At 37.6% G+C, this 15,085-nt stretch overlaps 2 protein-coding genes across 2 annotated transcripts in view; both read left to right on the top strand.

Annotated features, from left to right (window-relative positions):
• Positions 1-4,753, top strand: part of LOC108667395 (putative neural-cadherin 2) — a 4,967-nt gene extending 214 nt beyond the window's left edge. Inside the window, exons 2-5 of the mRNA XM_047882888.1 lie at positions 55-244; positions 916-1,025; positions 3,521-3,649; positions 4,251-4,753. Of these exons, the coding sequence (XP_047738844.1) occupies positions 55-244; positions 916-1,025; positions 3,521-3,649; positions 4,251-4,753 (932 nt within the window). The remainder of the gene's footprint in view (positions 1-54; positions 245-915; positions 1,026-3,520; positions 3,650-4,250) is intronic.
• On the top strand, positions 4,754-6,944 carry LOC108667397. The gene is made up of 3 exons (XM_018154418.2): positions 4,754-4,876; positions 5,167-5,280; positions 6,532-6,944. Exons 2-3 carry the CDS (start codon positions 5,220-5,222, stop codon positions 6,870-6,872), a joined length of 402 nt encoding a protein of 133 aa, XP_018009907.1. The 5' UTR covers positions 4,754-4,876; positions 5,167-5,219; the 3' UTR covers positions 6,873-6,944.
• The last annotated feature ends 8,141 nt before the right edge of the window (positions 6,945-15,085 follow it).

Genomic DNA, 15,085 nt, shown 5'->3' with positions numbered 1-15,085 from the left:
CTCGTCAAGATACTGAACCAAAAGGTACCTCAAACCTCACAATAATTGGCCCAGGCTGCCTGGACGACGTGCGTGTGAGCGGTCGACGGCTGCCGATGCCCCCGGCCCTGAACGCCACCCGCTGGGGGGCCGTGGAGGCTGCGCTGGACCTGGCGTCGGGGTGCGTGCCACCTTCAGCCTGTGTCAACGCCACCTGCTCTCCGCCCTACAAATGCCTGGATACTTGGAAGCAGTTCAAGTGCGAGTAAGAAGCATCTTTGGGCCAGTATTTGGATACAACTATTGTCTAAACTATTACTTTTGGTGGGTACAAATTTCACCAGTGGCACAATGTAAAGAATGATGCGAACGAGCCTCTAAAAGACGAATTCGCATACATGAACACATTTTTAGGGGACTTCTCATTGCATTCATAACTTCACTACTATGTGCACGTTGTTATGAATAATTTTGGAATCTGGATGGAAGTGGACCACTCTGTGATTCTGAACAAAATTTTATGAATCAGTTCCAGCCTCATCTCCGTAGGTATACATCAATTCATTACGCTAGGTTGGACATGGATTAAAATAAAGGAAAACTCTTTGGCTCCAGAGCTTTATTTTGCTAAAACCAAAACTTTAAACGCGCACAAAAATCCTAACACACAAAGCACTGTTGTGCCATAACAAAACCAACACAAAAATCTTAGAGCACGCAGGGTCGAGCCCCGTAAAAACAAACACCGACGTGTCGTTCTATACAAAATACCGCTGGAGTTTATCACACAAAACTTCAGAGCAGCATGCCTTCCGTTGTCAATTGTTCGTAAAAACCTCTGAAATATAGCTTGCATCCGCCAATAGCCACGAAGAAGAAATGCCACTCTTTTCGGTTTGTGGTCTAAAAAGCGTTTTTTCGCCCCCTGGTCCGCAGCTGCGGCAAGGGCTTCCAGCTTAGTCCCGACGGCTCCTCTTGTCTGGATGTGGACGAGTGTCGCTACGAGCCTTGCCTCAACTTCGCCTCCTGCTCAAACTCGGTGCCAGGTAATGAAAATTTATCCCACAGTAAGATTTTTTCAGCTGGTCAGGCTAAGATTGATTCCTTAATTATGTTGTTTCAATTGTAGATTTCTTGCATTGGTGCTTCAACAATGAAAATGTATTTTTATAAGTCTTTCCCAAGCTATCTCGAATAGAAAATTTTGTAAGAATGCCAAGTTGCGAAAGGATCTATATATATCAGTTCCACCATGAAATTGACTATTACTTTAAAACACTCCCAATTTACATGATGAAATGGAACTTATTGTCTTTAAATACATATATGATTCTTGACGTATAATAATTTTTTGCATGGGCATGGGATATCCTGAACCATCACAGTAGATTGAAAGTCAAACACACTTGTATTTCTTCATTATAAATCAATCTTTGGTGTCCATTAAACTTAAATTATTAATGAGGTAATCAACCGCATCTGTCATTATATGAGGGACGGTTAGAACATCAACTCTAATCACCTAACTACTCAGAAGAAATATATGGATTCATTGTAAATTTCAGAAAATGGCAAGGTCATCATGAGAAAATTATTATAAATTTCTATTTACCATGATAAAATCACATAATTCAGCGGGAAATCGTACTATGTTCTGTAATCATGCATTATTACTGTCATTTATTAGCCACATGTTGACGTTGTCTTTTTAAACACGATCTCTGGGAACAAAATCGTTCAGTAGCACCAACCATGAAGACGACAAGAATCGGATTTTGTTAGGAATAAGCACCCCGGTATATCCTTGTCAATAAAACGCACCCCAGTATAAACCTTAGGAGAATAACTTTGTAAATCCTCTCTATCCCTTTTTAAGTTACTTTCTTCAAGAATTCATGTGGCGAGATCGCTTCTCAAAAAATGCTTTTGAAGCTTTATGAGATCATATTGCGGCTCAGCACTTTGACTAAGATAAACGCTTAGCTTATCATTTGGTATTTAATATTTTGCTATGTATTTTTCTACATTGAATTATAATTCTTAAAAAATGTTTAAATAGACCTAATTTGTTTGTATTTTTAAGTCAACTAACCTTATCAAGAATACGCAACCGAATAACGACTGGATTGCTTATTCTTAACATAATCCCAAAAATCATTTTCAAAAATTTGCGATAATTTATGTTCTGCTAGAAATATCGTCAATGGTTTAGTGGTTAACGATAGGCAAAAATTCCTAAAGAAATATATTGTGTGGCTTTGTTAGAATGTCAGAAAAAAAGTTTTTAAAAGGTTTCTTCAATTTGTGAGTAAATCAACGAATACTCTGTGAATTTCATTTCAAGGAAAACATCGTGAGTATTGCATGCCAGTATTCAAATTTAGGAGCCACAAGTTCCTAAGATAAGTCATAATTCTCCCCGCGTGCTGATGAAAATACCGTAAGTGGAGACAATCTCTACAGGTGAGACATCCACACTGCATGTAGCCGCCAAACTAGACAATCTTATGACAGGTTGAAGGGATATGAGCTTTCACCTGTTAAATTGCGCGGGTATATCTTACCATTAGAACCAAAATGAAAACATTAAATAATTCTATAGTACATCTTTCCAAATGACTCTCCGTCTTGCAAGCACCAGACTGCCTATAGGAGTAAATACCTGAAAAGATAGACTTCAAACTTAGAACCACGGCACAAATTCATGAATCGTTAAGCCTAAGAGAAACTATTTCCTTTTAGATATTGTACCCTGTTTCTTCACATGTTTCACGGTAAATTGAGGGAGTTAGAATACGGACCTCCAGCTGAATGCCTTCTTGAAATAGCGTCCTTGTAAATTCTAATCAGCCATGTAAGGCTGGCTGAGGGTGATACACAAAAAAGAATAATCATACCTGGAGCCTTTTAACTGACTTTTCTATAAAGACTGTTGCATGACTGCCTTGTGCATGTGCGCCCTCAGTAGTGGAGTTTTCTTCAATTATGTCTCAAGGTACAGTATCAACTGTACCCTGAGGACGAACATAACGTAATACTGGAGTTGTAAAAGTTTACAATTTGCGTATAAGGTTTAATATTAGGTAACTCTATCATATGTATTAGACGATGAACGTTACTGTTAGGTATACGGAAATCGTCTTCTTTGGTTTAATTTGCTCATATTTATTCCTCGTTGATACAAATGATCTGTTTTTCTTTTCAAGAAGCTGTGTTAAGTGCACGCCTTCATGTTCATGGAAATGGTTCTACTGCTCAATGAATTCAATATTTAATGCGTTTTCACGTAAAAACTCTTCTGAATCAATTTTGCTCATTTTTCATGTCTTCTCTCGATGTTCCTACAAGTTTTAACTCCCCAGTTTGATTTCATTTTGAATTTAGGAAAATAAATATGTCATATCATATAACATAATCCATCAGACTCATCAATGCGCAACATCATTGATGAGTGTGCATCATTACCTACCAAGTAATAGAGTAAATACTGTCGACATCACTTCCATTCTTCACCACCAACACTTGCCGCCTCGCGTCACAGGCTACCACTGCTCCTGCACTAGCGGCTACGCAGGCCACAACTGTGAGCAGCAGGCCGGACCCCTGGCCTTCCCCCTCGGCGGCCTGCCTGTCCTGCTGGCCTTCACCTTCTCCCTCGCTGCTGTCTTAGGTCAGCCTGAATATGATCCCTGAAACCTTGTATGTTTGTTAAATTCGTTCAATGTGTATGTTTACTTACGTAAAGTAATCATTTCCATTGAAATCATTCATCGTGACAGAAAATCATTTACCGGAACAAACATATACCGTACTCTTCATTTCTTTTACAAAGAGCATGTTAACACAGGTTTTAAATGCTGTGTGTAAAAACAAGACGTTGCCCGCAGCAGTGGAACTTTTCAGGTTAATCCAGATCAGCAGGCCTACTCTGCATTGCAGGAAAACAAACTTGCTTCCCCCGGAGAAATTCATAGAATTAATGCCATTCCTATAGCGCTTCCCAAATTTATGGTGAGGCGTCTTCTCCTCGCAAGATACGAGGATCAAGAGTACTTTTAGAGCTATCGTCAGTTAACACACCCGTTAATTTATGTACTTACTAACAAACTTACACATACATCCTTGTAAATATCATGAAATAATTGAATCAACAATGCAGTAGTTCAGGCATTTTTCTTCATTAGTAATTCATTTGCTCAACGACTGACAATTATTTCGTTTCGGTGGCTTATTGTTAATATTTTTTAAGGACGAATTGGCTGTTTCTACAGGTTTGCTGGCGATTGCAGTGTCAACTTATTTTCTAAGGCGCCGGAAACTCGAACTCAAGACAACGTCAGTCGAAGGAACAGCAAGTAAACAAAAACATCAACAAGTCATAACCTCAACAATCATAGACTCCTCCAACCTCTCCCAAGTGCCTTCTAAAGAATCTAAGAAAAGTGTTTCCATAGAGGAGCCATCTAGCGATAAGCAATTTTCTAAAGAATCGTTGAAAAACATGACATTATTTTCAAAATCTTCTTCGAAAAATGCAGCGCTTTCCGAAGGACTGCAAAGGAAGAATTCATCATCCAGAGAATCCTTGTCTTGTGAAGGAATAAATTCAGTAGCCGGCCACGCCATCGAGGTGCGCTACACGGCCAGCGCCGCCACACACACGACACTCGCGCCCAGCGTCTGCGAGCTGCACGCGCTCCAGCACGACGCCGTGCCTTGCTTAGGGCGCTCCAACCCCGACGCCGGGCCTTGCTTAGGGNCGTGCCTTGCTTAGGGCGCTCCAACCCCGACGCCGTGCCTTGCTTAGGGCGCTCCAACCCCGACGCCGTGCCTTGCTTAGGGCGCTCCAACCCCGACGCCGTGCCCTGCTTAGGGCGCTCCAACCCCGACCTCTCAGGTAAGTTCTCCTACAAATCCTAAGAGACAGTTTAACCAAGCTGATAAGTGTTATTTTGATGCAAAATCTATGGCACATTTACCCTGAAATGTCCGCAGTCGATGGTGTATAGAGATTGTATAGAGATTGACCCTATATAATCTACTGATGGTAACTCAAGTTACAATGCATTTTGACTCGATTAGCATTAAGGAGGATTAATGTATCTGGCGACAAAATTTTACTGGAGAAAGAGGCTCATTTGAACTGTAACTATTTTCACGTGACCGCTTTTTTGTGTCATTCATCAGGCGAGGACGTGACGAAGTCAGGCCATTCAGGGCCACTGAGCGCTCTAACGCTCATGGCGCCTCGAGGCTATAGAGACGAAGATCAGGTCCAGCACAACAATTTCAAACTGCAAAGTAAGTGGTTATAACGTTAAATAAAATGAACCAAGTTTTCATAAAACAATGCTGCTATCACCGGTGTTGTTTGCTTGCAATTATTTTTTTAGAAAAGCAAGTTTGGAATACAAGAAACTCAATTTAACCTTCCGACTAATTCAAAAGAGATTTATTTTGACAACTTATTCAATTGAATACTGACATCTGTTACCGTGCCATTTCATCAGAATATCTTGTGATACATGTACATTTATTCATTGATACGCATATTTCTGTTCATTAGATTCATTGGAGAACAGCTCGATTACATATTATTCAAATTTATGCAAAGTTTTGCTGCGCCCATTTGCCTGCATTTTCAAATAAAACGAAAGATTAAAGCGATTTTATTCGCCACAATATAATTCACTGTGATGATGCATTTGCTTCAAAAATATATACCTTATTCCGTAGAAGCTAATACAATGCAAAACTATTTCCTCTCAGTGCATGAACTCATGATATGTACATCACCATTAAAAGTTGTTATGTTAAGTTGGGATCCATTTAAAATTAATTGGTTACAGTGTTGAGCTTCTATTCATTTCATGGATATCTCATCTGATCTTACAAAACCTAGCGTCAGAAATTTCGCCGATGTAATGAATACAAAACCAAGGAACCATTCGAAAATCAAAGTGATTACGCAATTTTAATTTCTGCAAATTTTCAATACCACTGTTTGAAAGCAGTAAGTTGACCTTGTTGCTTTACTCGTCTGAACCCGTTTTAAGCTTTAACTGATATTCTACTCAATTAATAACCTATTTTCAGAAATAACTCAGAATTTTCTCTGTCAACGAACCTATTTCAAACCCGCGATGGGATAATACTACGCGATGGGATGAGCCCATCGCGTATTAGGTAGAAAATTGCAAAGCATGTAAAATATCGTTTTTTTTATTCTGATTCTATTAAGAAATGGAATTTAAATTTTCTATGCGTAAAAATTTCTAACTTTTCTTTTTTGGGATCATGACTGGAAAATGTATTGAAACAATCCTACCCATCGCATAAAATACCTTTTAAGAAATAAACAGTGTGTACAGTAAATGCTGCCGTCATAAATACAAATATGTTTTCAGTAAATACTTTTCTACAACAGCGTTTGTGATTACTTACAGTACATGATAATTTTGAGCCCTTTGTTTCACGAAAGACTTAATCAAATTGAGATCTCAATGTTACTCTTGAAATAAACCACCTTTCCCTTGGTCTGCATTGTTCCAGATGGCGAGGAATCCATCTGCTCCGAGACTCCATGGCCGCTGCTCCAGTCATGTACTTCAGACTCCACTCCTGATAATATCAAACGGCCGTACTTTTCATCTCTGAGTCGCAAGTCAAATGAATTGGCTCCTTTTCTCAACGTCAGTGGTGAGAAAAAGATATCGGCATCTCAGCCAGACTCAAATGAAATAATGGAAAAAGTTGCTTGGTATTGTGAAGTGCACAACGCTCCCCAAAAAACTGACATGATGGAGAAAGACTCAGAAGTTGATCCCGCATCAGGATCTCTGCCTGCTCAGACAATGTGTTCTGTATCTCATGAGTGCAAGGCTCCTAGATGACAAAAACAAGTTTGAAAAATTTAACATTGCATTGAATTTCATAACTATTTGTTCGATGGAACTATATATGAATTATCTAAATATATTTTCAACTCACTCGAGCTGTTCTCATTTTGAACCAAACTTTCTACAAACGGAGACCATCACCAGCAAATCCAGTATTATATGCCTGCGAAAGCAGCTCAAGCAAGGGAATTTAAACAATTTCGAACAATCATTGCCATTTATGCAGAAACGCCCTCCACCCTCTTCCAGTCGATAAAATTTTTTGATTCTATTCTAATTTGAGTCTTTAAAAAATCGAATTGGTAGTTCTGTTGAATTACACTGGCTTATGCAAGTAAAAATAAACGAGACCACATCAACAAACCAAATGTCTGTACAGAAGAAATTACTTAAACAATGAAGACACGAGCGCGTTTATCATGAAAATAATGAAAATAATCATTTGCGTCACTTAAAATATTGCAATTAAATATTGAAAATGAAGCACTCTATCCCACTGGTAGGCTAAAAATCATATAGGTTATCACATCAAAATCTGCTTCAGGAACGGAACAAAAGACTGGACTTGCATATGAACCTCGGCGAAACGGGATACAACAGTAATATCCGAAAATCTGAACTTTTTTTATTGAAAATGATATGTTCATTCGTCAATGACTTGATTCAAATGCCACTCTTTTCAATTTTTTCCCTTTCAATAAACAAATTTATCTTCGATTTCCAAACCTTGAAAAATATCTTTCTTTTCTAAAGAGAGATATTGAAAAATATTTCACTTGCTACAAATATTACTAGCTTGAGAAAAATCGAATTTGTTGTGTATTAGAAATAACAAAAATTCTGCCTTCATATCATTATTCTTTGATCATATAAATCACCAAGCCAAGTTCTTGAGCTTAGTCGTCTTCAAATAATGAAACTTGGAGTTCACAATATCATTTTACTTCTAATTTCAATTTTTTACCAATAAAATCATAAACAATTCATTTTTAAATTACTGAAGATTATGTCAAAATTTCTAAGTAGTCCGTAAACATTTCCAGTACCCATAAAAAGTTGTTCTTATTCTGGCGTTTATATGTTACTCAGCGCGTGCTTATGGCAGACATGAACACTTAAGAGCTTCCGACAATCCTAAGAGCTGGAATTATTCACACGTGGCTCGTTTGCAACCTCCACTAAAGAAAGGTTCACTAAAGATAAAAGTCTTATAACAGAAAGTAAAGTTGATGAATTAAACAACGAAACTTTGTCTGATAAAAAGTATGTATGATAAAATAAAATAAAAAAACTAAAGTGACAGCGTGTCTGCTGTAAAAAAATACTAATTAAACTATAAAGTTTGGAAACGGGGAAAATCCCTCTTTCACCGAGAGAAAAAATCTCAAAAGTATTTTCGTAAGCCCGTCCTACTATATGAATCTCATGAGCCTTTTTAAGACGTAATAAGATGCTTCCTCAACCGTGTGCTGTGCTGCAGCAAGTTTAATTTCTAGACTCAAACTTGCCACGTTTTATCTCCAAACAACAGCGATTCTAAGTGGTCCTCGGCAACCGACTAATGCCGGCGATTGTTTGGAATTCAAAGGCCGACTTCCAGCAAGCATTAATTAAAGACCGTAAGCTGTTAATTATAAAATAGGTTTTTCGTACTTAATCTTAGAATGAAATGCAACTTGGTAAGTGATTTGCGCAGAGATGTCCATCAAACAGCTACTTTTAGAATACGAATATAGGTTAAAATCGCCGCTTTAGTTGAAGCGATGAAAATGAGAGGTCATAAATGGACAATCTTACGCAAGTCAATGTTATGTGAAAATTGTCACAACCTAACTGTTAACATTGATATTATTTCCATTCTCTTTTCTTTGAAACGTTAGAAAAAATCATTCATATGAGCTTCGGATGCAAACACTATTTCAGTACGCAAGACTCAGCGACATTTGCTCCAAACATAAGAAGCACATTGATTTTGACAGAAAAATTATTACGATCACCTGTTCATTCAAAATTCGTAATGAAAAATGAAAACTCAAATTAAAATGAAATAATTGCTCGCTTGTTGATTATATCCTGAAAGAAGTTGTCGTCCATCACTTTAAAATTTGAAGGACTGCAAGCATTATCTATAGGTTTTAGTTCAACCACCTACTTCTTACACGTTAATTCGATGTTAACATTGACGTAGGATCTACAATGAATCACAACGATTAATGGAAACGCTGAGCTTGTCTGATATTTTATGCTAACATTTCTGCACACGTGCATGAATCGCCGAAAAGAAATATAATGTAGAAATTGCTCTAGGAAAAATAACTATAATAGAAGCTTTTCGGCTGACTTACAAAAGTCATATTTTAGTAACGCGAAGTATTTCAAAACTGATTTATGAACAAGATCGGGTTACATAAAAATTTTCTGCTCATACTGGTGATACAAAAAATTTTAAATTTCAATCCGTATTTTTTTCACATCACTCTTTAATTATTTAATATTACAATTGAAACCGATTTATGACTCTAATGATGAAATCAATAGACAGAACTTTGAATAACGAACCTCTGAATTTTTTCGGAAGTATTTTCAAAGATTTCACAAATGACGCGAATTGGCTTAGGCAAACATAAAATTTCGTGCCGCGTATGATCTGTCGTCCGTTTTTCTGGGTGAAAAAATAGACGGCTCCAAGATTTATCGAAATCCTGACGGGTAGATTTTGTAACGAATCCGAGCATGGCTGTCAAAACCCCGAATGATGTCTCGTAAATATCGGCCATTGAATCTTTACTTCAGGCTTTGGTTCTGGCGTCGGGCGGCATGAGGCAAAATTTGAATAATCCATGTCGACGGCAGCTGCCTCACTCCCCCAATTGCACGTCATATGAATGCGGTGTTGGGAATTACGAATTGTACTCAAAATTCCTTGGAAATTTCAATTCAAACGGTAAAATAAAAATAAAAAGTAGGGGATAGTATCCTTGTAGGGAGTTTTTTTAAATACGTCATACGCCACGAATGATTACAAATAAATAAATGAAAGAATAATGAATCACTTTAGAATGCTATTAAAAGTTTTTTGCTTAATGCTCTTAAGAAATTTTTTCATTATAATATAACGCTACCACCTATTTAGTTCATCGATCCAGAACAAGATCTTAAATTTGATCTCAAAATTTTCTACACATCGTCTTACGCCACCACAAGTGCCTAGGCCATGCCCGGAGCCTGAGCCTCAATAGGCTCTCCTGCGCCTCGCCAGGCTCTCCTGCGCCTCGCCAGGCTCTCCTGCGCCTCGCCAGGCTCTCCTGCGCCTCGCCAGGCTCTCCTGCGCCTCGCCAGGCTCTCCTACGCCTCGCCAGGCTCTCCTGCGCCTCGCCAGGCTCTCCTGCGCCTCGCCAGGCGCCTCAGGGAAGAGCTGCCAGGAAGTGTTGAGCTGAAATATCCTGACAAGCCGCCCGCCAAGTGGGATAAGCTGGGCAACAGGCTTCCCTTCAGTGTGACCAGATCCTTCAAGTGAGAGCTGCGATAAACTTGTAAGTGACGTTCACGTTAGGAGTAGGAGCTTTAAAATGAAATAGATTGTGTGAAATATTCTGATGTATTTTTAGTATAATATAGATTACGTGAATTTTTTTAAGCATTCTGCCATTTCCAATAAAAAAATTGCATTCAGCTAGAGAAAAAAACTAATTTAATTTAGAATAATTCTTCGGTCTTACGAAATGACATGAAATAGCAAGAGATACGATCGTTAACAATTTTGGTTCCTACATTTTAATGAAGAATAATAAAATATGTGATGCTGCAATAATTGATGCATCACTTACCTGTGAACGCCCTATTCATCTAGTGATTCTGGAGGAATAAATTAATCACTGTCAGATACACTTCCATTGTTTCAAAACATCAGAAAGAATTTACCATGAAGCGGGCTTAGCAATAAACGAAGTGAATGCAATTTCAGATCGCCCGTCTAAAACAAATTGTGCACACGGTTCCTCAATTTAGCGCGCGCCCGTGAACCGGTAGACCAAATGCCAGAGCTAACGGCGGTCCTTCGGTGGACGCCATTTTCCCACCAAATTTTGACACGATGAAATGTACGTAATTTATCCACAGGAAATTCATCGGAGGAAATACGGGTATTGAGAATCTATGTGCAACGCCTATATTTTAACTAAAAATACAAAACTGTGAAATTACTGTGTTTTTATTTTAAGGATGCAGTTTCAAAGCGAGAAATATCCCAATATTTTATCAAGTGAGTATTATTTGTTTATTGTGTGGTAACTTGAGTGGAAAGCCATCCTTTCAAGTTGCATCGATGTACAAATGACGCTCCATCTCAAAAGGTTAATTCTGTAGATTCAGTGCATGCAAGTTTTATAAACAAGTAATACTAGTTTACAGATTTCGTTTTTAAGACTTTTACCCGCTTAATTGCGACAAAATATGACAGCTTGAATTTTGGTTTTATTCGTCAGATATGCTAGTAACATAAAAAAAACAAATTCTACAAGATATTGTTACGCTAAATGTACATTTTCACGATTCTTTCTATTCTACTAAATTAATGGTAAATATTTGGGCGATAATTCAGGGGAATTTTAATAATATACACGTGCACATAATTTGGGAGATATTCATATTTCATGAAGATGGATGACTCAAATAAATAAATTTTAAAGGGCACGATATCGCGGCGCCCACGGCAGTTCACAGAGATAATGAGCGAGTGCCCGCAAAATCCAGAATAATTGTTATGCGCACTAAAGTTAATACGCACATACCGCAATTCAAGGGAGAACTCCGGAATAGTCGTTGGCGAAAAGTCTAGTTAAAACATAGCGAATAAATATGAAACAGGCGTTGAAATTTAACGATGTTGGAAATTGCAATGGTTTAGTGTTATCAAACAATTTCCAAACTTAATTAAAGAAACATTTAATAATATGACTGACGAGGTTTTTGCTTGAATATATTTTTCTTCATAATTCGAGACATTAAAAGTGAGATGTTGGTTCTGGCAGGCAACTTCCGACTCGTTACGAGATAATAACTTGCGGGATGAGGTCTCGACAGCTCCCAGTTTTGCTCAGAGTGCGAGGCAAACTCGGAAACTTTATTCTAAAAATTACCTTAACGAGTTAAATCGCAATCATAATTCACTTGAAAGCAATTAGGAATAAGATGGCATCATATTATGAGTCTTATTCGCCCCAAATAAAGAAATAAATTTAGGTGATTCTACAAGACATAGATGGGACATCGATGGATCATGGATGGGCATCGATGGAACATAGATGGGGCATCAATGGAACATGGATGGGCATCGATGGAACATAGATGAGGCATTAACGAACATCGTTGGCTTAGATTTAAATCAAGGCTCGTACATAGACAGTGCCGATGTCATTTCTACGAACTCATCGTTCGTAGAAATCGTCAGCATCGTCTTCACCTCTGAAGGCGCATCGATACGTCGACTTTGGCCACACCTCAAATAAATAGAAAAAATTGCCCGGTAGCAAATAGACGAGATTAGCTTCGCACTTCGAATGACTCGAGTCTTTGATTCTTCTTGCCGTTGCCGCGCTTCTGCCCATTTCGTTACTGGACGCAGCATCCGTATGACGAAGAATCTGTATAACTACTCGATACAATGAGTTAGCCGATTCAGTGCATTTAAAGGTGGATGGCTGTTCAGACAAGGCCGCTCGTTGCAAAACTGCTATGCACTGTTATACTTATAAATCTATTTTTCGTACTAATTGATAATATTTCAATAATATTTTAAATTAATACTATTTCTTTTTCGTTAACTCGTTTGTACCATCGTACACATGAGTGGTACAATATCTCTCGTACAATCTCGATATATCGGAGTTTTATAATGGGGCTTGTTAGTAGCATAGATGTCACCATGCCGTAACTTTTCGCAAAATTATATTATAATATTCATCGAGCATTATTGCTATTCCTTGTTCAACAGTAAAAAATTGTAATTTTGTAATTTTTCATCATCCGACATTTTATTCATCACATTTATTCTATTTAGAGAGGCACGTCGTGAGTTGGAAGTTTATTGTTTTTGCGCCGACAAAATTAAAACATCAATCAAAAATCGATGGGCCACCAATTTTTTGCAAATCCATCTGCCTGGAGTGTCGGGGAAAAAATTGAATGATCGCAATTTTTTGTTCATGACTGCGCAATACAATTAAGGTTCTAAAAATTTGAAAATGTAATTTTGAATTCGTGTGCTAGAAAAGTTTTTTATTGATAGTTGAAAGCGACTTTCATATTGGATCGGTTATTGCAGATAAATATTTTTGTCTGATTTTGGACTTGTTCATTGCTTCAGTCACAACAAGACCATCACTAAAGTTTAGTAAACCATACCACTTGTGTACTTGTTTTAAGATAAATAATTTTTTCCTGTAATATTCTGATTATAATAATCAGTTTCAAATAATTCTACAAAAAATCATAATCTCAAGTAATTTTTGATTGCTTCTTTGATTTAAATTTACATTTAAAATACGATAATCTTCGCTAGCTGCGATATTTATTTGCACCAATATTCTGTAGGATCAAATTGAACCGGCGTAAAACATTATCATGACTTGGCATAGCTATATCGGTAACTTTCTTGGTGGTCATCAGACTTGCATGCTCTCTCTACATGAATGAATGTCTTATCCTACCAAGATTGAGTTAATTGACTGTAAAAACTCCATGAAAATCTGTAAATGTAACTGTTGATCTAGCAATTTTTTTATGGTGACACGTGGTCTTCGGTTGTTAATCACACTTTTATAACGTGAGACATAAGCCTTTTCTTTTTCTCGCTGTCACACATAATAACATCCCGTATCCAACTATCTTACGAGTGTAGTTCTAAAACAATGCTAACAATTCTCTTTGTCTATACACTCGCAAAATGTAAATAAAACTCATGAGAAAGTGTTAAACCGGATTAATAATTAACCTGACCTTCTACGTACTGATTTGATTTGTCATGCCTGAGAATGAAGTAAAGCTATCTAAAGAAAACGCACTTTCGACAACAAAATCAGAGCGCGTCGTCACCGAGGAAAACAACCCAGTGAGCCACGAGCTCAAAGATGTGTTTAGCCCATGTAAACTCGATTACGTTTTTATTGAATCTAGATTGAAGCATTTCAATTCTTCTCTTTTGGACAGCAATCCCCGCGGTGGAGCTTCCAAAAAAAATCCAATTCACCAGATCCGCTAGCAAATTTTAGTAGCAAAAACACCTCAGTCATGTTTGGTCAACGTAAATTGAACTCAAACTAACCTAAAATTTCTGTGTAAATAACAACTTGAGTGCATTAGATCTTGAATAAATATGTAACAACTTACGTCTATTTTTTTAAGTGCAGGGACCGTAAGAGTTGAGTATGATTAAGGCTCGGTGGTTTGCCAACCATATTGCTCAACCGATGAATATGAGGACCAGCTGTGCACACGGTTGTTTGCAGATAATGGTGAACATTATTTCAAAGCAATTTTTACGAGTTTCGTCGGGACTTCCGAGGCTGGCACAGAAAATTTATGGAGGCGAAGAAAATTAAAAAAAAAATCATTAACAAGGATTGCAGAGGAAATTGTTAGTATTTGGTAAGAACCTCCACATAGAAGGAGACAATCATGTGAATTTTCTAACCTCAAGAAGATCTATTGCAGCCATGGGGGAAGCGATGATGAAGTGGTTATTTCGAAATCTTTTTGAAGGAATTATTTCCGTCCAATTACTAGATCGAAAGGTTTTTGGACTCATAATATAAGCAATAGTTTGAAACTAGGGCAATATCTGTGCATTTAAATGGAAGAGCAAAATTTTATATTTTGCAAGCTGTTTCGTTTGAACTCCAATTCAGATGGACGGTCATAATTTAGTATTTTAATCCCGCATTAACTTATGAACGGCGCTGTTCTAAAAAATTTCCTTGTGGCAAAGAGCTAATGATAGGATCTCGGTCAAGCCACTTACCTCGAAATAGGGAAATAATCAGGACGGTCATTAACTTCATAATCCTGTTATCGCCCAGAAAAAGTTGACTCTTATTTTACAATCTGCATGGCTTCCCGGATGAACTCAGCATGAATGCTTGTAAAAGGAATTTGCATTAAGGAATTTTGCATTCCCCTTAATTCCTATCCTGGTAAATGCACCGAAATAA

This window comes from Hyalella azteca, unplaced genomic scaffold, assembly GCF_000764305.2.
Source record: "Hyalella azteca isolate HAZT.00-mixed unplaced genomic scaffold, Hazt_2.0.2 contig11567, whole genome shotgun sequence".
NCBI classification, from domain to species: domain Eukaryota; kingdom Metazoa; phylum Arthropoda; class Malacostraca; order Amphipoda; family Hyalellidae; genus Hyalella; species Hyalella azteca.
The sequence above is the reverse complement of the archived record's forward strand: the minus strand, read 5'-3'. Positions and strand labels throughout refer to the sequence as shown.